The sequence below is a fragment of the Vulpes vulpes genome, chromosome 1 (assembly GCF_048418805.1).
Source record: "Vulpes vulpes isolate BD-2025 chromosome 1, VulVul3, whole genome shotgun sequence".
Classification (NCBI taxonomy): Eukaryota; Metazoa; Chordata; class Mammalia; order Carnivora; family Canidae; genus Vulpes; species Vulpes vulpes.
In genome coordinates this window covers 132,378,925-132,404,548 of record NC_132780.1, presented here as the reverse complement: position 1 = coordinate 132,404,548, position 25,624 = coordinate 132,378,925, and the positions used below count along the sequence as shown (strand labels likewise).

Genomic DNA, 25,624 nt, shown 5'->3' with positions numbered 1-25,624 from the left:
TTTGTTTCTTACATGATTTATAAGACAGATGCATAAAACAATAATCATAAATATTTTTTAAAATACTTTTATTTATTTATTCATGATAGAGAGAGACAGACAGACAGAGAGGCAGAGACACAGGCAGAGGGAGAAGCAGGCTTCATGCCGGGAGCCCGACATGGGACTCCATCCCGGGTCTCCAGGATTGCGCCCTGGGCCAAAGGCAGGCACTAAACCACTGAGCCATCCAGGGATCCCCCCAATAATCATAAATCTATGTTCACATGTACACAATACATAAAGATGAATTTGTAACAATAACAACATAAATGGGGTGTGGAATTGGATAGGAGGCATTAATGTATGCTATTAAAGCTAAGATGGTATCAATTCAACCTAAACTGTTATAAATTTATCTGTTTATTCCTAAGTGCACCTAGGTAATTTGTGTCTTTCCATGTGTTCTCTATTTCACCTAAGTTATTGAATTTATTGGCATAAAGTTGTCCCTAATATCTCTTTATTATTCCTTAATTATCTGTAAAAATCTGTTGTGATATCACCTCTCTCATTACTGATATTGGTGGTTTGTATTTTTTTTTTCCTGATCATTCTGGCTTGAGGTTTATCTATTTTGTTGATTTTTTTAAAAGATTTTATTTATTTACTTGAGAGAGAGAGAGAGAGAGAGAGAAAACAAGGGGTGGGGAGGGACAGAAGGAGAAAGAGAGAGAGAGAGAGAAAAAAAACAAGGGGTGGGGAGGGACAGAAGGAGAAAGAGAGAGAGAGAGAGAGAGAGAAGCAGACTTCCTGCTGAGCAGGAAGTCCCATGCAGGGACTGGAGATCATGACCTGAGCTGAAGGCAGACACTTAACTCACTGAGCCTCCCCAGGGGGCCCTATTTTGTTGATCTTAAGCAGCTTTTGGTTTTATTGATTTTTCTTTATTTTTCTGTTTTCTCTTTCAAAGATTTTTGCATCGGGGCACCCGAGTGGCTCAGTGGTTGAGATCTGCCTTTGCCTCAGGGTGTGATCCTGGGGTCCTGGGATCGAGTCCCACACCGGGCTTCTCACCGGGAGCCTGCTTCTCCCTCTGCTTGTGTCTCTGCCTCTCTCTGTGTCTCTCATGAATCAATAATTTTTTTAAATCTTTAAAAATGTTTTAAACAAAAATCAAAGATTTCTGCATTGATCTTTGTTCTTTTCTTCCGCATCTTTTGGTTTCAGATGGAAGCTGACGTCATTAACATGAGATTTTTTTTTAAGGCATTTAGCGCCATAAATCTCTCTAATACAAGTGCCTCCACAGATTCTTTTCTTTTTTTTAAATTTTATTTACTTATGATAGTCATACAGAGAGAGAGAGAGAGGCAGAGACATAGGCAGAGGGAGAAGCAGGCTCCATGCACCGGGAGCCCGATGTGGGACTCGATCCTAGGTCTGGAGGATCACGCCCTGGGCCAAAGGCAGGCGCCAAACCGCTGCACCACCCAGGGATCCCGCCTCCACAGATTCTATGTTGTGTTTTCATTTTCATTCAGTTCCAAATATGTTCTAATTATTTTTTTTAATACTTTAAATTTTAAGTTTTTAAAAATTTTTATTTTTTTTTTAATGATTTTATTTATTTATTCATGAGAGACACAGAGAGAGGCAGAGGCAGGCTCCATGAAAGGAGCCTGATATGGGACTCCATGCTGGGACTCTGGGATCATGCCCTGGGCAGAGGGCAGCCACTCAAACACAGAGCTACCCAGGCGTCCCATAAAATATTTTTAAAATATTTTTAAGTAATCTCTGCACCCAACACGGTGCTCAAACTTACAACCCTGAGATCAAGAGTCACACACCTACCGACTGAGGAGCCAGGCACCCCCCTAATTATTTTTTGATCCAGAGGTATATTATTCATTTTCCAAACATTTTGAGGATTTTCCAAGGATCTTTCTGTTTTGATTGTTTTTTTTTTTTTTCTTTCTTTCTTTTTTTAAAGAGAGAGAGAGAGTGAGAGTGATGAGGGCTGCAGAGGGGCAGAGAGAGAGTCTTAAACAGGCTCCATGTTCAGTGCAAACCCAACACAGGGTTCGGTCTCATGGCCCTGAGATCATGACCTGAGCCAAAAATCAAGAGTCGAACACTTAACTGACTGAGCCACCCAGGTGCCCCTGATTGCTAATATAATTCTACTATGATCAGAGAACATACTTTGTATGACTTGAATCCCTTTTAATTTATTGAGATTTATTTTATGGCCCAGAATATAATGTCTTGGTAAATGTTCTGTGTGTCAAGTTGGTTGATAGTACTGTTCAAGTCTACTATATCCTGGCTTAGTGTTTGTCTACTTGTTTTATCAATTACTAAAAGAGTATTGTTGAAATCTCTGACTTGTGACCACTTTTTCTTGTAGTTCTATCCGTTTTGGTGACATATTGTTTGAAGGTCTCTTACTGGGCACCTGAACATTTAGAATTATTATGTCCTCAGTTAATTAACCCCTTTGTCATTACGAATTGAACTTCTTTATCCTTGGCAATATTCTCTGCCCTGAAATCAACTTTGTATTATATTATTATAGCCCTCCCAGCCTTCTTTTGACTAGCAAAAGCTATTTTTTCCATCTTTTTGTTTTTACCCTATTTGAGTCTTTATACTCAAAGTACATTTCTCATGGGCAGCACATAATTGGGTCTTGCTTTTTTATCCACTCTGACAATCTCTGCCTTTTAATTAGATTGTTTAGACAATTCACCTTTAATGTGATGAGTGATATACAGTTGACTCCTGACCAGCATTAGTTTGAACTGTGCAGATTTTTAAAAATAAATATAGTACTGTAAATGTATTTTCTCTTCCTTATGACTTTCTTAATATTTTCTTTACTCTATTTACTTTATTGTAAGAATATAATATAGGGACGCCCGGCTGGCTTAGTTGGTAAAGCAGGCAACTCTTGATTTTGGGGTCATGAGTTTGAGCCCCACACTGGGCATAAAGAAACTTTCAAAAAAAGAATACAGTATATAATACATATACAAAAAAATGTGTTAATCAACTGTTTATGTTATTGGTAAGGTTTCTGGTCAACAGCAGGCTATTAGTAGTTCAGTTCTGGGGGAGTCAAAAATTCTACATAGATATTTGGCTGCTCCTAATTGCCAGGCTGTTTAAGGATCAAGGGTAGTTAGGTTTTAGTTTATCATCCTACTTGTTTTCTAGTTGTCTCATCTGTTTTTTGCTCCCCGTTTCCTCTTTTTCTGTTTTCGTTTGGATTACTTCAGTATTTTTTATTCCATCTTCTCTCCTTTGCTGCCTTATTAGCTATAACTGTGTTGTTTTATTAGTTGCTTTAAGCTTTACAGCATACATCTTTAACTTACCACAGTTCGCCTTTAACTACTATTATAAAATCTCATATATATCTGAATTTTTTTTTCAAGATTTTATTTATTAACTTATTTGAGAGGAGTAGAGGAACAAGCAGGCTCCCCCCTGGCCACAGACCCCAACATGGGGCTTGATCCCACAACCCTGAAATCATGACCTGAGCCGAAATCAAGAGTCTGATGCTTAACCAACTGAGCCACCCAAGCACCCCAGAATCTTACAATATATTTCCATTTCCTGTCCAGCCTTTATGCTATTGATTGGACATTTCATTTTTACATGTTTTACTTTTACATATGTTAACTTGAATCATTTTCTTTAAAAAAAAAAAAAAAGAATTTATTTATTTATTTATTCATAGAGGCAGAGAGAGAGAGAGAGAGACATAGAGACATAGGCAGAGGGAGAAGCAGGCTCCATGTAGGGAGCCCAACGTGGGACTCGATCCAGGGTCCCCAGGATCAAACCCCGGGCTGCAGGCGGCGCTAAACCGCTGCGCCACAGGGGCTGCCCACATTATCATTTTTTAAACACAATTATCTTTTTTAAAGACTTAAGTGATAAGAGAAAAAGATGATATACTCAAGTAATTACCATTGCCAGAGCTCTCCATTCCTTTGGGAAGGTTCACATTTTTACATTTTCTTTTTGCCTGAAGAATTTCCTTTAACTTTTTTTGAAGTGCAGGTCTGCTAGTGATGAATTCTCTAAGTTTTTATATATCTGAAGATATCTTTATTTCACCTTTGTTTTTGAAAGATATTTTTTATGAAGTTTTAATTTGAATTCCAGTATAGTTAACATACAGTGTTATATTAGTCTCATGTATACCATATAGTGATTCAACAGTTCTATACATTACTCAGTGCTCAACACAACAAATCACTTCTCAATCCCCATCACCTGTTTCACCCATCCCCCTGCCCACCTCCCCTCTGGTCACCATCAGTTTGTTCTCTAGAGTTAAGAGTCTATTTCTTGGTTTCTCTCTCTCTCTCTCTCTCTCTCTCTCTCTCTCTTTCCCTTTGCTCACAATTTTTTTGTTTCTTACATTCCACATGAGTGAAATATTATATTTGTCTTTCTCTGACTTACTTTGCTTAGCATTATACTACTTCCCTCCACATTGTTGAAAATGGCAAGATTTTATTCTTTTTTGTGGCTGAAAAATACTCCATTGTATATTTATACCATATCTTCTTTATCCATTCATCTATCCACAGACCCCTGGATAGATGGTCTATCTATAGGTTCTTCCATCATTTGGCTACTGTATATTTTTGAAAGATATTTTTGCCTAATGTTCTACATTGGGAGGTTTCCTTTTGATGTTTTAAAGATATTGCTTCACTGTCTTCTTACATGAATTATTCTGGGTGGAACTCAAATGTCATACTTTGTTTCTCTGTATATTACATCTTTTAAGATTTTCTCTTTATTACTCATTTTAAGCAATTTGACTATAATATGCCTTCGTATAGTTTTCTTCATGTTTCTTGTGCTTGGGGTTTACTGTGTTTCCTGGATCTATGGGTTTATAATCTTCATTTCTTTTGGAAACCTTTCAGTCATTAGTTCTTCAAATATTTTTGTCACCTCACCCTCTCTTCTTCTGGGCCTCTCTACTTACTCATCTATTAGGCCACTTGAAATTGAATCCCACAATTCACTGATGCTCTTGTAATTTTATTCTAGATTCTTTTTTCTCTTTTTCATTTTGGATGATTTCTATTCTAATGCCTTCATGTACACGTATATTTTCTTCTGCAATCTAATCTGCCACTAATCTCATTTGGTGTATTTTTCATCTTGGACATTGAAGTTTTCTTTTAAGATTTTTTTTACATTTATTCATTCATGAGAGACACAGAGAGAGAGAGAGTGAGGCAGAGACAGAGGCAGAGAGAGAGAAGCAGGCTCCCCACAGGGAACCCGATATGGGACTCGGTGCCAGGACTCCAGGATCACGCCCTGGACCCAAGGCAGACGCTCAACCACTGAGACACTCAGTTGTCCCAGACATTGAAGTTTTCATGTTTAGAAATTCAATTTGGAGGGACTCCTGGGTGGCTCAGTGCTTGGGCATCTGCCTTTGGCTCAGGGCGTGATCCTGGCGTCCCGGGATCGAGTCCTGCATCAGGCTCCCTGCGGGGAGCCTGCTTCTCCCTCTGCCTATGTCTCTGCCTCTCTAACACTCCGTGTCTCTGATGAGTAAACAAAACCTTAAAAGAAAGAAAGAAAGAAAAAGAAAGAAAGAAAGAGAAAGAAAGAAAGAAAGAAAGAAAGAAAGAAAGAAAGAAAGAAAGAAAGAAAGAAAGAAAGAAAGAAAGAAACTCAATTTGGGACTTGTGTTTTATTTTATTTTTTTATTTATTTATCCATGAGAGATACAGAGAGAGGGGAAGAGACACAGGCAGAGGGAGAAGCAGGCTCCATGCACTGGGAGCCCGATGTGGGATTCGATCCCGGGTCTCCAGGATCGCGCCCTGGGCCAAAGGCAGGCGCCAAACTGCTGCACCACCCAGGGATCCCCTATTTGGGACTTTTAAATATCCTTCTTGTCTCTCCTTAACTTGTTAAGCATAAGGAATATAGTTATAACTGTTTTAGTGTTCTCCTTAGGTCTAACATCTTTCAGTTCTGGGTCAGTTTCAGTTGATTATAGATTGTGTTTTCCTGCCTCTTTGCATGTCTATTTATGAATCCATTTTTTTAGTGGATGCAACACATTAGGAATGTTACCTTATTGGGGGCTGGATAGCTGCATTCCTATACATCTTCTTGAGCTTTGTTCCAGAATGAATTTACATTACTTGTCAACAATTTGATCTTCTCAAGTGTTGCTTTTATGATTTGTTAGATAGGTCCAGAGCAGGGGGAGGCAAGGATGAGTAAGGCATTAGTGAAAGGGGATACATAAGGCCACGCACTAACCATAGAAACATGGGTGAGGGAACAGTTCAAACTTTATCAGGGTGGCATGGTACAACCTCAGCTCTGCCCTATCTCTCCCTTTCCTTCATGCAACAGCATGATGAGAACAAGGAGGGCTGGAGTATTCCCTGGCCAGGCTTGGGGGGTGCCCTCTTGGGGTTTGAAGCCTTATCACAGGAACAAACCAGGCTTCAAATATAGACATGGAGCAGCCACTGGCACAAAGCTGACCAGGAAGAGGGACCCACCTGTCCTTCCATTCCGCTTCACCCTTGCTGATCACAAGGGCCTTGGGAAGTCATCACACTGCTCAGGGCTTCAGCTTACTCATTTGTAAATTGGGGTTTACTGAGTGATGCTGAGACCCCAGTCCTTTCTACACACTGGCTTAGCCAGTTGACCTCTAAGCCCACCCCTAGAGAGCCCTCAAGATATGTGGTCAGAAACTGTGGGGATGAGGACAGAGGTCATGTGTGTGGGCAGCCAGGGGGTTCTAAAACCCGTCTTTTGATCCTAACCTCTTGCGAGGTGAGGCAGGCCCTGCCTGGGGATGTGGCTTCCTCCCTCTGCCCTCAGCTCTGATAGAAGCCTGCGATCAGTGGTCTTCTTACTCTTCAGACTCAAAAGCCGGAGAACACCAAGGAATCCACCTGGAGCCTCCAGACCCAAGCATTTCTGTCATTCCTTTCCCCTTATCTCTGATTTCCTACCAGTCAGATGATGGTGTCTGAAGGCAAGAGGCCAGAGTTCCCAACTGCCCTCTGGTTCTAGATTGGGTCATCTCTGCATCAGACTTGCCCTGATCAACCTTCTTTGGAAAGGCCTGAGGAAACAGGCCAGACCAGACCAAATGGCTCAACCATGTCCGTGCCACTGGGTGTCTCTGGCAAGAATAAGGGGATCCAGGTAATCCCTTCATCTCCAGTAGCATCCAAGGACCCTGGAGGGCCTCAGCCTGGCTCAGCTCCCACAACTTTTTTTTTTTTTTTTTAATATTTTTTATTTATTTACGACAGACACAGAGAGAGAAAGAGAGAGGCAGAGACACAGACAGAGGGAGAAGCAGGCTCTGTGCAGGGAGCCCGACATGGGACTCAATCCCCGGTCTCCAGGATCATGACCCAGGCTGAAAGCGACGCTAAACCGCTGGGCCACCAGGGCTGCCCAGCTCCCACAACTTTTATGTGGCTTTCATCCACTGCCAGCTGGAGTCTTGGTCTAGTACAAACCTACACACGTACTTGAGGTAACATACGAGTGTAAGAAACAAGAGAGATGGGAAGCCTGGGTGGCTCAGCGGTTAGTGTCTGTCTTCGGCTGAGGTCGTGATCCTGGGGTCCCAGGATCGAGTCCCGCATGGGGCTCCCTGCATGGAGCCTGCTTCTCCCTCTGCTGTGTCTCTGCCTGTCTCTAATGAATAAATAAATAAAATCTTAAAAAAAAGAAAGAAAGAAAGAAAGAAAGAAAGAAAGAAAGAAAGAAACAAGAGAGATCCCTTGTATCCTTTGCCTAGCTTCCCTTTGCACAACTATAGCAGAGTATCACAACCAGGGTGCTGACATTGGTAAAAATCCATCAATCCATCTCCAGTGTGTGGCATTAATGATCGCGCCAGTCAAGCTAACGAATTTACCCACTTCTCAAGGTGCTGGTGACCCCGGGCGGGGGGGGGGGGGGGGGGGGGGGGGCTGCACCCTGCTGCTGCACGTGTGCGTCAAGACCGACGGAGGTTAGCGGGGGACCTGACAGGGCACGGTATGCGCCAGACTGCTTATCCAGGGCGTCGTGTGATCCTCACAAGGGCCTGTGTTGCAGACGTTAGGACCCAGGCGCAGAAAAGGGTGGAGGCCAAGTGCCGGCCAGGTCCCACGGCCAGGCAGGGGCGAACCCGGGCTGCCTGTTCCATGTGCCTCCGAGCACAGCGCAGAGGGCACCGGGCCCAGGACCACTCGCGGAGTCCTTGCGGGCCCCGGGCAGCGGAGAGCAGCCCGCGCCTGACCTAAGCTCCGGGAGCCGCTTGGCGGGACACCTGGGCTGCACCCAGAAGGACGAGGAAGCCCGACGCAGGGACCACGGCCGCCTCCGGGGCCGCGCGCGCCGGGCTCCGCCCCGGGGGCCGCCGGGAAGCCGCCCCGGCCCCGCCCCCACCCCGCGCGCTCTCCTCCCCCCGCTGCGCGGCGCTCGGCTGCCCCCTGCCGCCGGGGGGTGGGCCCTGCAGCCTGGGCCCTCGCCTCCGATTGGCCGCTCCAGAAGCCTTCGGGCCGTCCGCCTTCCGCCACCGGATTGGCTGCGTCCCGGCGCTGAGGCCCCGCCCATTTCCCCGGGTCCTTTGATCACGCGCCTGCCGGCTCTTCCGGGGCCTGGGAGCAAGGCGAGGGCGTTCCTGTCCGGGCTGCAGCGGCGGGAGGTAAGGCACGGTCGGGTGGGCCGGGCTGCGGAGCGCCGGCGCGGGGCCGCATCCCGGGGGGCCGGATTCCGGGAGGCCCGGGCCCTCAGCGCAACCCCCAAACCTCCCTCCCTCGGCCGAGTCGCCCAGCGCCGTGGGAACGACCTCCCACTCGCCGATGCTGGTCCGCATCCTCGGAGCGGCCCGACACCCGCCCCACCTCGGCATGTCCCCTCGACCATGGGACGGTGTGCATGCGACTGTGCAAGCTCGCTGCCCCCACGGACACCGGGACAGGTAGTTCATACCTTGCGGTCCAGTGGAGACCCAGGCGAAGCGGGGTCGGGGACCTTGGGGTCTGCGTGAGGAGCCCACGGACCATCTCCTTGCATCTCTCGACGGGAACTGACCCTCTCACCTCCGCCTGGCAGCCCAGGCTAAGAGGGGAGGGACCTGGGCGGAGCCCCGGGTGGGGACCAGAGGGAGGTGACATCACCTCGCAGATACAATCCAGCCCTGCCCACCCGTGTCCACCCTGGCACGAGACCAGTAGGGGAGAGGCTGTCCCGGCTGTGTGTCTGCAGGAACGCCAGGGACCAGCCCGGCCTAGGGAGGGCCGGGCCTATTGCCTAAAGTGTGGGGATTGGGCGAGACTGAGGCAGGCTCCTCCAGATGCTCCTGCCTCACCCCGCGGCCCCCCAGTGTAGGACCCTCATGTTTTTTGTCAGATCTCTCCTTTTGCTCCAGTGGATAGGTGCTGGCAGCCCAGTGTCCGGAGGGGTTGCCACAGAAGCCCGGATCGTGTATCTAAGCTTTTCTTGGTTCAGATGTGCAGATGTCTGGCCAGCACCTGACTGGGGCCTCACCCTGATTTGGGGGGATAGGGGCTGGGCAGGACTCTGGGCCTCCCCTTGGTGTCTTCTACATTCAGGGTATCCAGTGAGTCACTCACTGTAAGGTTAAACCCAGCACACTGACTTGGAGGATACCTCGTCCCAGTGCCCGACCCAAGTTTTGATACATCACCAGCTCCTGGGGAGGGATCCAGAGCTTGGCTGTCACTCTGGGTGAAATTGATAACCTCCCTTCCTCCTCCCCAGGGAGCCCAGTGGAGGCGCCCTCCCGAGGCTCAACTGCCCATGCTGACTACCCAGCCCTCCGGCTGCCGAGGTCATGAGTAACACTACAGTGCCCAATGCCCCTCAGGCCAACAGTGACTCCATGGTGGGCTACGTGCTGGGGCCTTTCTTCCTCATCACCCTGGTCGGGGTGGTGGTGGCTGTGGTAAGGAGTCCCCTCATAGGCACATAAACACCCACACCTCTGCTGAGGCAGGAAGGGGGCGGGGCTGGTCCAGCCTGCACACATGGTCTCAGCTGTCCTGCTCTTACGCAAGTGGAGGGGTACAGGTGGGTGTCTCACTTGTGGGCTGTGCTCACTTGTGGGCTCAGCAGCCTCTGCAGCTGTGTGTCTCTGTTACAGGTAATGTATGTCCAGAAGAAAAAGCGGTGAGTGTCTCTGCCCCTAATGTTACCTCCCCTGCATTCTGCTTACACTTCTTCCTGTAGGATCAGGTTCTCTACATACACGGTTAAGATGCCCCTCGGCTATCCTTATACAAGCCTGAAATTCTCCGCACCCCATTGTTAGGATTTCCTGCCCACCCTGGGCTTACCCACATGAGAGGCCCCTTATAAAATTGGGCTCCTATTCTTAGAACCCTAGTGTGCCCCTGAAGGCACCCACTGGAGGTCCCACTGCATTGGGGAGTAGACACAGGGCTGTCAGGTGTTTGAAGGGAGTGGACACCCACCCTGGGCTGAGCTCCCCTCCCCTGCTCCCCAGAGTGGACCGGCTTCGCCATCACCTGCTCCCCATGTACAGCTACGACCCTGCCGAGGAGCTACATGAGGCTGAGCAGGAGCTACTGTCTGATGTGGGGGACCCCAAGGTGAGCACTCGGGGGCTCCAGGAATTAGCAGAGGTCCAGCTGCTGCGTTCCCATCCATACTCCCCTCCCCCACATGGGCCGGGCTAGTGGGGCATCCCCATGGTTGTGCTGAGGCCCAGGAACTCCACCCCATGGCCCCATCTCTCCCCACAGGTGGTCCATGGCTGGCAGAGTGGTTACCAGCACAAGCGGATGCCCTTACTGGATGTCAAGACCTAACCAGACCCCTCTCCCTGCTCTCCAGAACCATGGGGTCTGGGGCGTGCCCAGGGCCTGCAGTCTGCTGCCTCCCTGTCCGCTAGCACTCACCCAGCTCCCCCTGCTGGGAACTGTGTCTCCTCTCCTTCCATCCCCAGCGGCACCTCACTCCCCCACCCTCCACAGGGCCCTCAACCCTGTGTGACAGGGTGCAGCCTACCACCCGCTCCCCCTAATAGAAAAGGCTTTCCAGCTGGGGTGGAAGGGAAGGTTAGGCACCACCTTTCTCGAGCCCTCCCCCACCTGGCTTTGAACGTGTTTCCACGGTGACAGGGCCCAATGTATAGTATTCAGTATATATATTTTGTAAATAAAATGTTTTGTGGCTAGGGGTATGTTTTTTTTTTTTTTTTTTTTCCAAGAAAGGCTTAAATTACCTTCCCTGGAGCTTCTCTTCCCCTCTCCTGAGCTGAACAGAGCCCTTGGGTAAGCCACCCCTGTCAACTAGATCTTTGGCTTCCACACACCTTTCACACCTACCCCAGGTGCCCACCAGAGGAAGACTCCAGTCCAGAAAAGGATATTTTTTTTATTCAAGTAACTGCAAATAGGAAACCAGATGGGGGGGCCCCAGGCTGGGACAAATAATGACTACCTCCTCCCCAGCAGAACAGGGGGAGAAGGTGGCCCCTACACCCTTGACGGTCTATACAGGCCCCCCCCCTCACTCTGCTGCAGCATCCTAGGGGCAGAGCCCCACCTTCCCTGGGACTGGGGTAATCGGTAACCCAGCCTGCTCTGCCCTGGGGCCCTTCCCCTAAAAGTCTCGGAGGAGGGGATGTGGGCAGGACAGGAGGAGGCAATGAGGATGAACATTTGGCGCTGGTCACAGCAGCAATGACAGATGTCTAAGAATGGAAACATTGAACAAAAACAACACAACTGTCCAGAGGTAGTTTGTGAACAGAGGAAAAGATGGAACCAGAACCTTGGGGGGTGGGGAGGAGCAGAAGGGTGGGAGTGGGCAAGGCTAGCTCCTTGTTATCAGTGCCCCATGTAAGGAAAGGGATACTGAGGCCGAGGGGGAAGCGCATGGGGTTGGGCAGGCGCTCTAGCCCACCTCAGGTGGCTGCCACAGGGAACGTGGACCTCCTGAGCCTCACCTGGATAAAGGGGGGGAATGCATTTCCCTCACTGCAACAGATTCCAGGAAGGAAGGTGGGCTGGGCCCATTTAGAGAGTAGGGGGGCTCAAACCCCTCCTGCCTTCCTTCCTGTGCCCAAAGGGGGCTGTCTGACCCAGAGCAGGGACCAGGCAAAGTGGGAAGGAAGAGAAGTGGGTGTGAACCGCACCTAGTGAAACACAGGTCAGTCGGGGGGCATCTTGGGGCCGAGTGCCCCTCCCTACCGGCCATACCTGCTGCTGCCAGTGCTGTGGAGTGGGGCAGATCAGAATGAGATGGGCGCTTGGGCCCCTTTTAAGGCCAGGGGAGCCCTCCCAGGCCCCTTAGTGGGTAGCCAGAGGAAGAATGGGGAAGCAGAAGGGACCCCCGCCCAAAGCCAAGAGCCCGGTCAGCAATGTCCCCACCACTGAGCAGGAGGATGCGGCAGGGGCAGGGCATACAGTGCAGTGGGAAGTCAGCCTTGTCTGGAAGGGCAAGTGTGCGTGTGGGTGGAGGGGTCACTGGAAACCAAGACCAAAGGAGACGGCTCCCACTCGGGCCTTGGGGCCCCGCAGCGGCTGGTGTGCTGTGTAGTGTGGTGGTGAAGGCGCAGGGGGGTGGCGGGGAGGCGTGGGTCTGGGGGAAGGGGCGGGGGCGGTGGGAGCGGAGCGGAGCGGAGCTGTCCAGTCCCAGAAGGAAACTGCCCCTTGGTGAAGGAGCGGGCGGCACGGCGCGGTCACTGCTCCTCTTCGGAGGACTCCTGCGAGATGCCCTCTTCTTCCTCCTTCTCCTGTGAGGTGGACAGGGCAGTCAGTGGGAGGGCCAGGCCTGCCCCCCCCCAACCTGGGGGAAGGGGGCAGGCACAGGCCAGGATCGCTCCCACCCCTCCCCGGGCTCCCTGGCTCTCCAGAAGGGGGATGAGTCAAGGCTGAGTGTGTGAGTGACTCAGCAACCTCCACGGCCCAGTTTCATTCATAAAAAAGGAAGAATTTAGAGGGAGGGAAAAAAAAACCCCACACACATGCTGCTCTTGCACCAGGCCAGGCCCCCTTGGCCCCCGGGCCTGTGGTAGACATGGGGGGACCCACAGAGCCCTGTGTGGCACTGAGCTGCAGCCCGAGGAAGTGAGTGGCTCTCTGTAGGAAGGGAAGGGAGAGGTGGCCAGAAAGAGGAAGCGGGAAGGGGCGGCTGCGGGGTGTGCTGGGTGCAGTGCCGGGGAACCAGGTGGCCTTGGCCCGCAGAGGCAGCTGATGGGCCATGGACTGACCCCGGGCCAGGGCGGGGAGGAAGGGGAAGTGTGTGCCGCCGGGGCTCACTCACTGGGCGGGAATGTCGGGACACCACATGGGCCTGCGGCCCCCGTGCCAGGCACAAACTCCAAAACAACTTGTTTCCTGTTACTCACTCCTGGGGCCGGGCCAGCACCCCCTAACTCCCCTCCTCACCCTGGTGGTGGCTCAGCTCGAGGAATGAAGGCCTTGAGATCAGATTGGGGGGTGGGGTAGGTAGGAAAAGGCCAGAAAGAGCAGACTAGGGTTGCCTTAACTTCAGTATAGGCCCTAGAAGCAGCCTCCTGGACTTCGCCTACCTTCTTTCATTAATAGGTGTTGGGGTGGGGGGGGGCTCAGAAACGGATGGTGGGTCCCAGTTGAGGTGCTGAGTGGGATCTGCTCCCACAGAGCACTACCCACCTGCCCCAGGGCTGAGCTCCTTTGCTGCTACTTCCTTCGCTACCCAAGAGCGTGGGGAGGACAGACCTCACCCTATGCTCATAGTCTTCTTTCCTCATTTCTGTAATGGGGCCCGGGGGTGGGAGACTAGATGGCCTCCAAGTTCCCCCTAGAAATGGAGTCTGTTCTAGGAGTAGAGGAAAGAGAAGTAGCCCCAACCCCCCCACCCAGGCAGGGCAGGGGTCAGAGTCTGGTTTGTCCCCAGGACCCTTCACTTCTCAGGGACACAGCCCTTTAAAAGCCGTGGGCTGGGTGCCAGGACGCTGGGCCACACGCACATCCTCTCCCTCTCCCGGCCTGGGTAGAAAGAATGAGGATGTCCCACTAGGATTCCTGGCTCAGGTTGGGCAGAGCCATCTTCCCAGGTAGAGCACGCAGGACCAATCTGTCACCCATTCTTAAACACCCTCCCAGGAAATAAGAAACGGCCGCCATCCCTTCACCTACCAGTTTTTTGGGTCTGCCCCTCGGTTTCCTCCCTGGAGTTGTGGTAGTTTTCTAGATGGTCAGAGAAAAAGATCCACTAAGTTGAAAAACATCCCTACCACTGCTCACCGGATGCCCGGTGCCCCACCAGGATGGGGAGGGGCCGAACCACCTACCTCTGCTCAGGGCAGCCTGGGACTCCCTCAGCCTGCGGGCCCACCCCTCAGCCTTCGGGCCCACCCGAAGCCAGCTGGTGATGACTGGCTAGCCACACTGCACCCCCCCCCAATATACACACACGCCCCCCACTCCCTCCTCCACCCATGACTCAGAGGATATGAGTCGTGTCTCAGAAAAAATAAAATAAAAAACAAAACAACTTCTCTGAGAGACTGATGCCACTGTAAATCTGGCCTTCCCTGCTTGGCCCCATTTCTCTGGGGATCCAGGGGACCCCGGAATGGAAGGGAACATGGTCAGCCTAAGGAGTGATGGAACTACCCCTTCACTCTTCCCCATTCGCCTTTCTCCAGACAAGGAGAGCTATGGGGCTTCTAACTGGATTTCCCCATCGTCCCGTGCAGGCCTGAGTGCCCACCAGTGAGGAGTCAGTCATTGCCCTGCTGTCCCCAGTTAGCCAAGACCCACTGCCACCCGTGCCTCCTTCATCCTTACCCGGGTCTTGGCAGCACCCTTGTTTTTGCTCCCCTTTGGTCGGCCCCGAGGTCTCTTAGGTGTTGGCACTTCACTGGGTTCCTTCTGCAAAGGCAGGTAGGATAATCAGACACAGATGCCATCTGCCCCACCCCTTTCGAGACACAGCTCTCCCCTCCACCCAAGTCAGCCAGCTATCACCCTGACCCAGAAATCCACAGGCACCACAGCAGGCAAGCCCTCCAGACCCAGGTTCTCGCTCTATTTTGCAAAGCCCCTCCCGTGCTTCCCTGTGACAACAAAATGACAAGAAACCAGAAAAATTTCAGAAAGGGGTCATAGGGCAGAAAAACCCCATCCGGCAGCTCTGCCACCAATGGGCCCTAAGCTCTCAGGCAAGACCCAGAATGCTTCGGACTCAGTCTCCTCAACTGCAAATGGTGAGAAGACTTCCCTCACAGCATCAGAGGAAGTGTCCCCCACTGGGCCAATACCACGCCCCAGCCCCTGGGGGGATGCAGAAGAGGATAAACACCTCCCCCAACCAGAGGGAGCCTCCAGCCACTACCTGCAAACCAAACTCCCTCCAGGCTTTGTCCCATGGAGGGAAATCAGGCCCGGATGTCAGAGACCAAGAGATCCCTGCCGGAGTCGCCGGTGAAATTTACTAAGCCTGACTAAGCCTGACGGAATAAAAAGCTGCTGCATAATGCACAGAAGCTGGGCAGTAAAGGCAGGTCAGCTACGGTTTCGGGGTAGCTGCCCACAGGCTGTTTGGAACTACGGTCCAGTAACCCAAAACACCCCCCACCACCACACAGACACCCGGCTGCAGACCCCAGCTACCTGGCAAGAGGTGGAGGCCGAGGGAACGAGACAAAAAGACCAACTCCCTCCACACTGTGGGCTGTGCCAGGGGCAGCTGAAGCCCTCCACTCTGACTTCTCAGGGCTCACGTCTCCCCGCAGTCAGTACCTCCCGTGCCCTCCATCCTACAGGTAGGAGAAGCCTGAGGCCCACGGAGCAAAGAACAAGGGTTGACCTGGACCCCTGGCCTCTGGCCCTCGCCCCTGCAGCCCCTCCGAGAGAATCCAAGATCTCTACCAAGTGACAGATGCTCCCCCGACAGCCTCACCGGCCATGCTCCCTAGAGTGCCCCAAGGGGCCAGGCTGGCCTTCTAACCCTGTGGAACCTCAGTGGTGGCCAGCATCAGGGTTCCCAGAGTCCCACCCCTATGACAACTTCCCCACATTTTCTGTTCTCGGGCTTCCGTTTCCTTTTACGGAGCCAGAGTAGTGCCTGGGCCCAGGGCTGCTTGAAGCCAGGCCTGTGGACAGGTGCAGCCCACAAGCTTTGTTATAGGTCTGGGATAAGGAAGTACGGAGTTGACAGTTAAGTATTTAGTAACTTTTATGGCTAATGGACAGACTAGTATGTGCAGTGAGCCTAAGGATTAGAAACACAGGACTTAGACGTGTATGTAAACTCCTCTTTACCGTGTTTTTGTAAACGTGTTGGTCTATCCACAACAGCCTGGACATAAAGGGTGGGTAGTTTACCAGGATGTGAGCATGGGGTCACTTCTGGCTTGGATTATCTGGCATGGGCTCAGGGGTCACTCAAATTTCTCAGCCCCCACTTCTCTCCTGGGGTCTCAGGAGCGGACCAGGGTTGGCATGTGTGGGGTGCATGTTTGGAGTGAGCACACACGGACATGCAGCATGGATTCTGCAGCCCTCTACTCCAGCTGTCACTTGCTCAGACACGTGGCACCTCCCTAACCCAAAGGGGGTAAACTGAGCAAAGGTTTGGACACCCACCTGACTCCCTACCAGCGCCGTCCCGGGACTCACCGGAGGCTGCTTGCGCGGCCGGCCCCGCCCTCGCTTCTCAGTGCCGTCCTTTTCCTGCTTGGAGGCCAAAGGCTGGCTGGACTTCGAGCTCGACTCGCTCATCTTCCCTTCTCTCTGGAGCAGGTGGAGGAGCGACGGCTGGGATACTAGGGAGCAGAAGAAGTTGTTTTAAACACGACATCTTGTTTCAGCCACCTCCAAACTCCTTCACCACTTCCACCCTCCAAATGCACTGTAGGACCCTGCCTACTCCTAGGGCTACCCAGGATTCCTGACATCATGAGGATGGGGTGAGGGGGAATCCCTGGGTGGCTCAGTGGTTTAGCGCCACCTTCAGCCCAGGGTGTGATCCTGGAGTCCTGGGATCAGGTCCTGCATTGAGCTCCCTGCATGGAGCCTGCTTCTCCCTCTGCCTGTGGTCCCTGCCTCTCGCTGTGTGTGTCTCTCATGAATAAATAAATAAAATCTTAAAAAAAAAAAAAAAGAAAGAAAAAAAAAGGATGGGGAGTTGGGGGGGGGGGTGTCCACCCAGCCCCGGCAGGCTGCTACAGGGTGGGGCTGGGCCGTTGGCCCTAATCAACTCCTTATCTCCTGCTCAGAAGGGTGCTTTGTTGTCCTGCCACCCCCACGGGGCCCAGGCCCAAGAGGCACAGCCAAGCTCAGATGTATTTCTGCAGGTGAGGCCACCTAGACGGAGGTGTAGGTTGGGGGGGTCCTCACATTGCCCAGGGTCCCTCTGTCTAGCCAGCTGCCCTTTCTCTTAGAGAAAAGCAAGCCTGAATGGCTCACAGGCAACAGGGGAGGAAAGGGAAGCAGAATCAATCAGCCCCAGACAGCCAGGGCCATCAGTACCCCCCCCACCTGGCCAACAGAGTTGCCTATCTGCCACGGCCCAAGCCTCAGGACCAACTGCGACACTCCACATCAATCACCTGGCCAGGGGTCGTGCCCACCCCACCACTTCGGTCTCCTCTCCGCTCTCCCTGGGCTAGAGCCTTGGGGATTCAAGGCTGGGAACAATTTGGGAAGGGGGAAGATGGCCAAAATTGTAATAGGGGAGGAAAACCCCAAAGCACTTTCCCCTTGTCCCCACCCCACCCACCTGGAGTCAAATAAAATCTTCCCCTTTGATGCCTGCTTTCAGGAGGGGCAGTATTTCTCCACTGAGATGGATCCTTCTAGCAGATGCTGGCTGCCCTCCCTCCCTCCCACCCCCCCAGCCCTGGCAGAGCTGGTCCTCAAAGCTTCTTTTCTAGCATTTTCCCTCTTCTTAGAGGCCGTTTTGGGTTTAATCAGCCCCACTAATTTTGAGTTTACATAAAACCTCCCACTGCAAGGAGCACCTGCACCCCGGATTAGGGAGGCTCTTCCAGAGGCTTAAAACACAGTGAGGGTCCTCCCCTCCCCCATCCCATTTCCCCTCTTGTCTTTCCAGTTGCAGAGACAGGAGACCCGGGAGACCCAGGACTCTGTCTATACCTCCCTGGTAACAGATCCCTGGTTGCCCTTGGGAAAGGGCGGGCCCACGCAGCTACACTTCCAAAAGACCTCCATCTGTAAAATGGGGTAATGGGAAGACATCTACCCCAGCTCCCTCTCCAAACTGATGCCAAAGATTAAACCAGATCATAGTTAAATGATCATAGTCAAGATCATAGTTAAATGCGTCAACATAAAGTCCTCACTCCAATCAAAATGAGAACTAGGATATTCGAAAATGACTTTTCTTTCCCCTATTTCAGATTTTCAAACACATTTCCAATTTTAACTTAGCCAAGAGAAAAGAAAGTTTTTTGCAAACTTGTGATTTTTGGAGGGCTTGAGGCCCCCATCCTCAAGCATCACGATTCTCCAGACGGTGAGACTTTGGTAATTATTCTATTTTATAATATTTCAGACTTGAAGACCCTTTTAAACAAGGTGGTTGGTGATTTATCCTGCGCCGTCATTAGTGGCTTGGCCTGCTCTGTAATTACAGGCAGTGATTAGAATCTTATATTACACCACAGGTTCCCCTTCAAGCTAAACATCAAAATTAATCAGTCTAAATGAGCGCTGACCTCACATGAGGTCTGCAGAAGGCCCCCTCACGGAGGGGGTTCCAGTTGGGCCAAGCCAGCCCCTAATCCCAGAAAGCCTGGGCCCAGCATGCCTGGGAATCCTGGTGGGTCTCCGGGAAAGTTCCTGCATCATCTGGAGATCCCCACCACCACCTCATACTCCTGGGGACCCCTTTAATCCACTCTCCAACTCCCTCCCCTTCCAGGCCTCCAGGAACTGAATGAAGGCCTGAAGCCCTCTCTCGTGAAACCAACAAATGCTGGTCTCTTCTTCCACCTGTTTCTGAATATCAGAAGCCTGGCTGGCGAAGCCATGTTTAGGGCCCAACCTGAATCCTTCTGTATGTAATGAGCCTTTTTGGGCCTCAAGCTTGCCCCTCCACACACCGTGCATGCAATGGGTCTTCCACAAATGCACACGAGTCTACGAGCACAACCCTAGGAAATCATCATGGGGCTCCCTTGTTTTCCGGAAAAAAAGTAGCCCAGAGAGGCCTGAGGAGTTGCCCAAGGTCACACAGCAAGTTGGTGAGCGAAAGAGGTTGTTACCGGCGACCCCTCTAGCCCGGGACTTTCTTTCCTTACCCTCCTGGAGACTGATTAAAGTCTCTGTCGCCCCCTGCTCCAGACCCGGCCCCAGGGTGACTCTGCAAGTGTCTGGGCCGGGCCGTTGCAGGTCAGCCAACGAAACTAGGGGCCCGAGCGCGCGGGGGGAGGGGCACGGGCTGCTCTCGCAGGCGCGGGAAACTGGTGCACCCCGACCGCATGCACCGCCACGCGGGTGCACCCGGCCCCACTTCCTGCCAGAGGGGGCACCCAAGCCCGCCTTGGGGCAGGAAACCTGGCGCGCGCGGGCGCGGGGTAGAGGAAGAAAGCCACCTCCCTCCGCGCCCTCCCCGCAAAATAAAGCTCCAGAAAAAAAAAAAAAATTGAAACGGGGAGTCAGAGGGACTAGTTCCAACAGAGCCCTGCAAAGCAGAGAAACCTGTTTGTGGGGGCGGAGGGCAGGCCCGGCCCCGGGGGCTGAAGAGGCGCGGGCCGGGCCAGAGGTGGGGTCGGGGTGAAGCCCCAAACCCAGGGCCGCGCGGTTCGGCCTCCTCTGCGTAGGGGGGGGCACCAAGAGGAAGGCCGAGCGGGAGCAGAGCTGAATTGCGGGGCTCCCGCCCATCCCCCTCACTTCTAGAACTTCCCGGGGCTGCGGGGGGCGCCCGGCCCCCCTCTCGCCCGCCTCGCCGCAGCCCGCTCCTCTCCCCACCCCCCACAGCCCGGGCCCCGGCTCGGGCTCGGGCTCCAGCGGGAGCGGCGGCCGCGCGAGGTGCACCGGGCTCCGCCGGGTGCACAACTCGCGCTCGCCGCAGCCGCGCGCCCCCTCCCCCACCGCGCGCCTTTCCCGGGTCCCCGCCCCCCACAGGGCACCCGCGGCGCGGGGGAAGGGGTGCGGGCGCCCTCCCCGCGCCGCGGGGCCCCGCCGCCCGCCCCCGCGCCGCGCGGCCCTCCCCCGCCGCCGGCTCGCGCAGCCCCGGCCTGGGAATAAAGCCGGAGGCGCGCGCTGCAGCCCCGGGCGGCTCGCAGGAGGGGCGGCGTGCGGGCGGGGGCGCGGGCGCCCCCTCCTCCTCCGCCGCCGCCGCGGGCCCCGGGGACGACTCACCGCGAGCTCGGCCGCCGGCCTGCGGTGCGCGCTCCGGGCTGCCGGGAGCGACGGTGCTGGGCGCTGAGGACCGGCCTGGCTCCGCCGCCGCCGCCGCTGGTAGCAAATGCGGATCTGAAACCGGGAGAGAGAGCAGAGGCGCTCAGAGACCGCCGCCGCCGCGTGCTCGCCGCCCAGGCCCCCGCGGGGTATTTATCTGTCACATTCAGGCGGGGGGACAAAAATATTCGCCCTCCCCCGAAGGATGGCGAGGGGCAGGAAGCTAGGCACGGCCCGTGCGCGGCCTCAATAAATAAATAATTTAATTAAATGATAGATATATAAAAAAAAAGAAGCCACCGGAGGGGCCGCGAACTCACGCCTTCTTGGAGCCGCGCCAGCGCCAGAAATAGCCCGGGCTCGGAGTCCCAATTAGAGGAGCGCAGCCCCGGCTCAGGGGAGCTTAAAAAGAGCGACCCAGGGGCAGGGGGGACGGGCCCGCCCGCGCCAGCCGTGTCACTGTGGGGGGCGGGGCCATGCAAATGAGCCCGGGGATTTAAAAGGGCGGCCGCCCGCCAGCCGCCGCCGCCGCGCGGGTGGGTGCTGACGACGGGGAGGGGTGCGCGGGAGGCCTGGGCTGGGAACCCGAGGCCACGATCCCCTCTCTACTGTCCCGGGCCGGGAGCCCGGGGAGGGTGCATGGAGTGGGAACGCCAAGGGGCTTTTCGCGGGGGGAGAGGGGAGGGCGTCCTCACAGCCTGGAACGGGGCGGGGGGGCGGTCCTGGGAGGATCACCTCCAGGGACCTTCCGGGCGCGTGGGCCCGGCGCCCGCGGGGCGCGCTGGGTGTGGGCGGGCGTTAGTGCCCGCGGGATCCGCGCGGGCGGGCGGGGGCGGGGAGGAACGCGCCCGGGAGAATTCCGCGGCCTACCCGCCGCCCCAGCGCCCAGATTCGCGGCTCGCAGATTCCCCTGGGCGGACAGGTGTCAGCATGTGCATTTCAGTGCCAACCTGCGTGTGGCTGACTGGTGAAATACAAGTCTTGTGAAATCCAAACGTGAAACTTGTGAAATCCCGAGTTCTCGCTTATTAATGGCCGCGAGTGAGCCGTCATCCAGGTGCAGCCTCCAAGCGAAGCCAACGATTGGCTCGCTTGCAGGTAAACCCGAGGGTGGACTCGTCCCTCTAGGGGACTCGCATGGTGTTTTGGAGATACGCCTCCCCACCGGTGCCCTAGTCTTCTCCGCTGCGAAGGAAAACGAGAAGGCGTGAGCCCACGGTCGCCTGGAAGCACTTTGAGGGCAGGGCCTGGGTCGACGCGAGCCGTCCCCGCCACGCCTGGCCCGCCCGGCGCCACAGAGACTTGTTGCACGAACGAGGAGGAAGCCAAAGTCGAAAGATGGCGGGGAGGGCGGTGGGAGAAGAAAGGGCGCTGTCGAGAGCGGCGCGCCCTGCAGGCCGGGTCCGGGCCTCCTCGGGCGCACCTCCCGCCTCTGGTCCCGCGGCTGCCCTCCACACCTCCCGTGATGCAGGGAAATGCAATGCGGCCCAGTGACACACGGCTGTGACTCATGTTTTTCTTTGCTCCCCTCCTTCCTCCCCGGCCGGCCGAGGCCCCAGCCCAGCCCCCTCCTCAGGGGGCGAGCCGGCGATGGAGGGGGCCGCCAGGAAAACCCTGCGCCCGGAGTGGAGGCGGGGTGGGAGCCGGAGGGGCCGGGCCTCCTACTTTCAGGAATGTTTCAGGAATGTTTCCGGTGGGGGTGGGGAGCGGCGCGGGATGGGCCCAGCCCCCACCCGGGGCGGCGGGCCGGCGCTCGGGGCCGGGGGCAGCACGTGCTCGGCCGGGTGGGGGCGGGAGCGCCCGGGCGGGAAGGCGCCGGGGGCCCCGGGCGCGGGTTCAGCCAGGAGGGCGCGCGGGCCTGGGGCCGGCCAGGGCTCGGGGTGGGCCCGGAGGCCGCCCAGCGCGCGCCGGCTCCCCGCCCCGCGCCCAGGTGAAACGGAGTTCCTGCGAAGTGCCCAGGCCGCCCCTGGAGGGGAAAGGAAGTCACCGGAGGGGAGAGGAGGGTGGAGGGGAAGGCCTGGGAGAGGCTGGGGGAGGGGCGGCCTGCCCCTTTGTTTGGAGCCGGGGTGGGGGCGGGGCGGGGTGGAAGGCGCGCGGCTCCCTCCATCTTTGTGCCCTGCGTGCCGAGCGCGCTTAGTAGGCCGCGACTTGGGTCGGCTGGACGCCTTGAGGTAGCTCGAGAACCTCTGCAGCGTTGAGTGGAAGAACGAGCCTTCAGTTCTTGCCCCACTACCGTCAGGTCACGGTTCCCCGCCGGCGACGCGGGCCCCGGGCCTGGCCCGGGGGTGGCCCTCGCAGAAGCGCGCGCGCCCCTAGACGCCGGGGCGCGAGGCCGAGCTCCGGGGCTCACGGCCTGGGAGGCCCCTTCCCGGGACGCAGCTTACCTGGGGCAGCCCTGCCTTCCGCGCATGGCCGGTGTCCTGCGGCCTTCCCTGAGGGACCTGGGGAAGGGAGAGGGACTTCTGCCTCCAGGGGCTGTGGGAAAACTTGGCCAACTTTTTGGCCCACTTCTTACTAGCCGACTTGATCTTATTTTTCCTACTCTTATTTTTCCCCTCGTCCTGATTTTCTCACCGACTTGGTTTTTTACCTTGTCCTGCGGGTATTCTTGTCAGCCACCTCAAACCCTCCCTGGAAGGAGGCAGGTATAAATACACTTGGGGGCAAATACCATAGCTTGCTCCTCTTCAGGATTCCCCTCGCCCCTGTAATCCACGGAACTACCCACTGACCTCCATGCCTTCTGGATTAAAGATGCCCTGAATTCCCTTCCTTTTCTGTCCTTACTTTTTCAGTAAGAAGCAGAAGGGTGAGTGGTCGTTAGAAAAAGATAAATAAGATATGGTTCTTGCTCCAGCAAGTTTCATATTTAGAGGAATCAGAACCAAGAACACACCAGAGAAAGCTGAGGAGCAACCCAGGAGATGCCATGAGGCCAAGTGCACTCATTGATTCAGTCAATATTTATTGAAAGCCTACTAGGTACTAAGAGCTGGTCCAAACTCTTGGGGTACAAGCAGTGAACAAAGTAAAATTCCCTGTGCTCTTGAAGCTTATGTCTAGGGAGTCAGGCCTTTAAACAGAGACTCATGCTACAGAGGGAGGGAAGATGGGAGCTCAGAATAGTCAGGGAAGTAAGTTGGCTGGAGGAGCTGGGCTGGAGTAGGCCTTGAGCTGGTCTTGATGGCATTTGGATAACTAGGGAATTATGAGGAGCAGCAAGAAAGAGCTATTCTAAGCCTGGGGCATCAACCTGGTTGGTCAAGGCCTGAGGAGTCCCAGGGGAATCCGTCATGTCAGAACTGGTCTTCCCCATAGGAAACATTTTCTTACTGTCAGAGTTGGGTTATGCAGTTTCCACAAGGACAACCAGCCAACTTCAGGAACCCAACAGGAATGTCCACGGAGTGAGGAGTTCCAATCAACTCTGTAATTCAGGACAGCTGCAGGTTAAGTTCATTTTCACCTGAGCTGTTGTAATTCCCCCTGATGGATGCCAGTTCTTCCCCTGCCTTGCCAAGTGGTGTAGCGGGAGACTGACACTCCCAGTCGAAGTTTGGAAATGCAGAGGTTGTAGTGGGTTGGGGTGTCTCTTAGCTTTCCCTGGGGATTCATGTCTCAGTACATTTCTCCAGTCAGCATATGCGCTTCTCAATACCTCTTCTGAATCATCTACGGCTAGCTCTTGGAAGAGTAGAGGGGAAGACCACTGTCAATGGTTCCACGTAGTGTTTGGGTTAGTTGAGGTTTTCTAGAAGCCCGGGGGGTGAGGTTTGATTAACATTGTATGTCCAGCCCAACATAAAAGGTAGTGGGAGGAGGCAGGAAGAAGAGAAACCAGAATAGTTTAACCTATTGCCCAAACTGGGATACTTTTTAAAGTTAACATTTTACTGATGAAAACTGTATGTGCAGAAAATGCACAACCCTGTATCAGCTCAATGCATTTTTTTAGAAGGAACACCCTGTGTCACCAGCACCCAGATCCAGAAACCATCTCCAGCCCCACCACGTCACCACCATTGCCACTTCTAATAGCCTCCTGTACTTTCCCCTTTTGCATGCATCGCATGGATGGAATCATAGGTGATACACTCCTGGGTTTGTTCAACATTATATCTGAGTTTCATCCATGTGGTAGCATGCGGCTAATATTCATTCTTCTTGCTGCATAGTTATATGGTGTGAATGTGCCACAGTTTATGTATCCGTTCTGTTGAAGGGCATTTGGATGGACTCTGGTTTGGGTTATTACAAATAGTACTACTGTGGGTGTTCCAGAATATGTCTTCGTGATTAGATGTGCAAATTTCTGCTAAGTAGTGCCTAGGAAAGGATTTCTTGGATTGTAGGATAGGTTTGTCCAGCTATTACAAGCAAGTAGGCCACTTAAGAGTAAAAGGGGGGACTTAGCGGTAGTTTTGACCAGACAGCATAAAACTGGGATTGATCCCCGGCTGTATCAACCAGGATTGACCCACGCATGTCACATATAGGGGTGCCCTGGTGTACAGTGTTTGACCACTCCTGGAGAGTCACCCAGCTACTAGTACATCTGGTCATCTGGCAGGATCAGGTCTCCAGGCCCTGCTGACCACAAGCTCTGCTGCCAGGAGGCCTGGCAGGCCTAGAATGGGAGGAGAGCCTCTTCTGCTTCCAACTTTCGAGGGAAAATCTCTTCAACGAATTGGAAGGCCCAGGAGACAGGCACCCCTGTGCCCTGAGCCAACTACCCATGCTGCATGGCTGCAGGGCACCATGGACTTTGTCAGCTTTCTTCAAGGCTGAAACGCAGGTAAGCCCCACTCCTCAGCAGCCTCAGAAAAAAAAAAATGAGGAAAAGGAGTTTATGAGCATGGACTAAATGCAAATGTGTTCTCAGATCCTTCAACACTCCTACCAGATCAGTGATGCTGTTGCCGCCATTATACAGGTGCTAAAACTGAGGCTTAGGAAGATTAAACAGCTTGACATTCTGCTTCTATGCCCAGGCTGGGTGGCGTTGCTGCCTTCTCCCAGCCTGGCCAGATGGGTCTCTCTAGGCACCAAGAGAGGCATAAGGGATGTGGCCTTGAACCAGGTAGCTACATTCCCTGTCTTTAAGTGGTGTACTTTGGGTGGGATGGGGGGCAGACAAGTACATGGCAAATATACTTTGAACAGTGTGGTACCTGCTGGAATGGGGGCCCGAGGAAGCACAAGGCAGGGGCCCA

General features: G+C 53.9%; 2 protein-coding genes across 4 annotated transcripts; one reads left to right on the top strand and one right to left on the bottom strand.

Moving 5' to 3' along the window:
* The first annotated feature begins 8,617 nt into the window (after window positions 1-8,617).
* On the top strand, window positions 8,618-11,227 carry SMIM29 (small integral membrane protein 29). Of its 2 annotated transcripts, none has more exons than XM_025990761.2 (5): window positions 8,618-8,710; window positions 9,790-9,973; window positions 10,172-10,197; window positions 10,535-10,640; window positions 10,794-11,227. In XM_025990761.2, the coding sequence occupies exons 2-5, from the start codon at window positions 9,863-9,865 to the stop codon at window positions 10,857-10,859; spliced, it is 309 nt and encodes a 102-aa protein (XP_025846546.1). In that variant the 5' UTR covers window positions 8,618-8,710; window positions 9,790-9,862; the 3' UTR covers window positions 10,860-11,227. The 2 variants fall into 2 exon arrangements, with proteins under 2 accessions (XP_025846546.1, XP_025846548.1); XM_025990763.2 differs by lacking the exon at window positions 8,618-8,710 and adding an exon at window positions 8,801-8,986.
* Window positions 11,228-11,407: 180 nt separating this feature from the next.
* On the bottom strand, window positions 11,408-21,184 carry HMGA1 (high mobility group AT-hook 1). Of its 2 annotated transcripts, none has more exons than XM_025990759.2 (6): window positions 20,732-21,184; window positions 20,373-20,486; window positions 16,632-16,810; window positions 14,832-14,915; window positions 14,178-14,228; window positions 11,408-12,790 (listed from the first exon to the last, which is right to left on the bottom strand). In XM_025990759.2, the coding sequence occupies exons 3-6, from the start codon at window positions 16,764-16,766 to the stop codon at window positions 12,737-12,739; spliced, it is 324 nt and encodes a 107-aa protein (XP_025846544.1). In that variant the 5' UTR covers window positions 16,767-16,810; window positions 20,373-20,486; window positions 20,732-21,184; the 3' UTR covers window positions 11,408-12,736. The 2 variants fall into 2 exon arrangements, with proteins under 2 accessions (XP_025846544.1, XP_025846545.1); XM_025990760.2 differs by having other exon boundaries at window positions 16,665-16,810; window positions 20,732-21,126.
* Window positions 21,185-25,624: the final 4,440 nt, after the last annotated feature.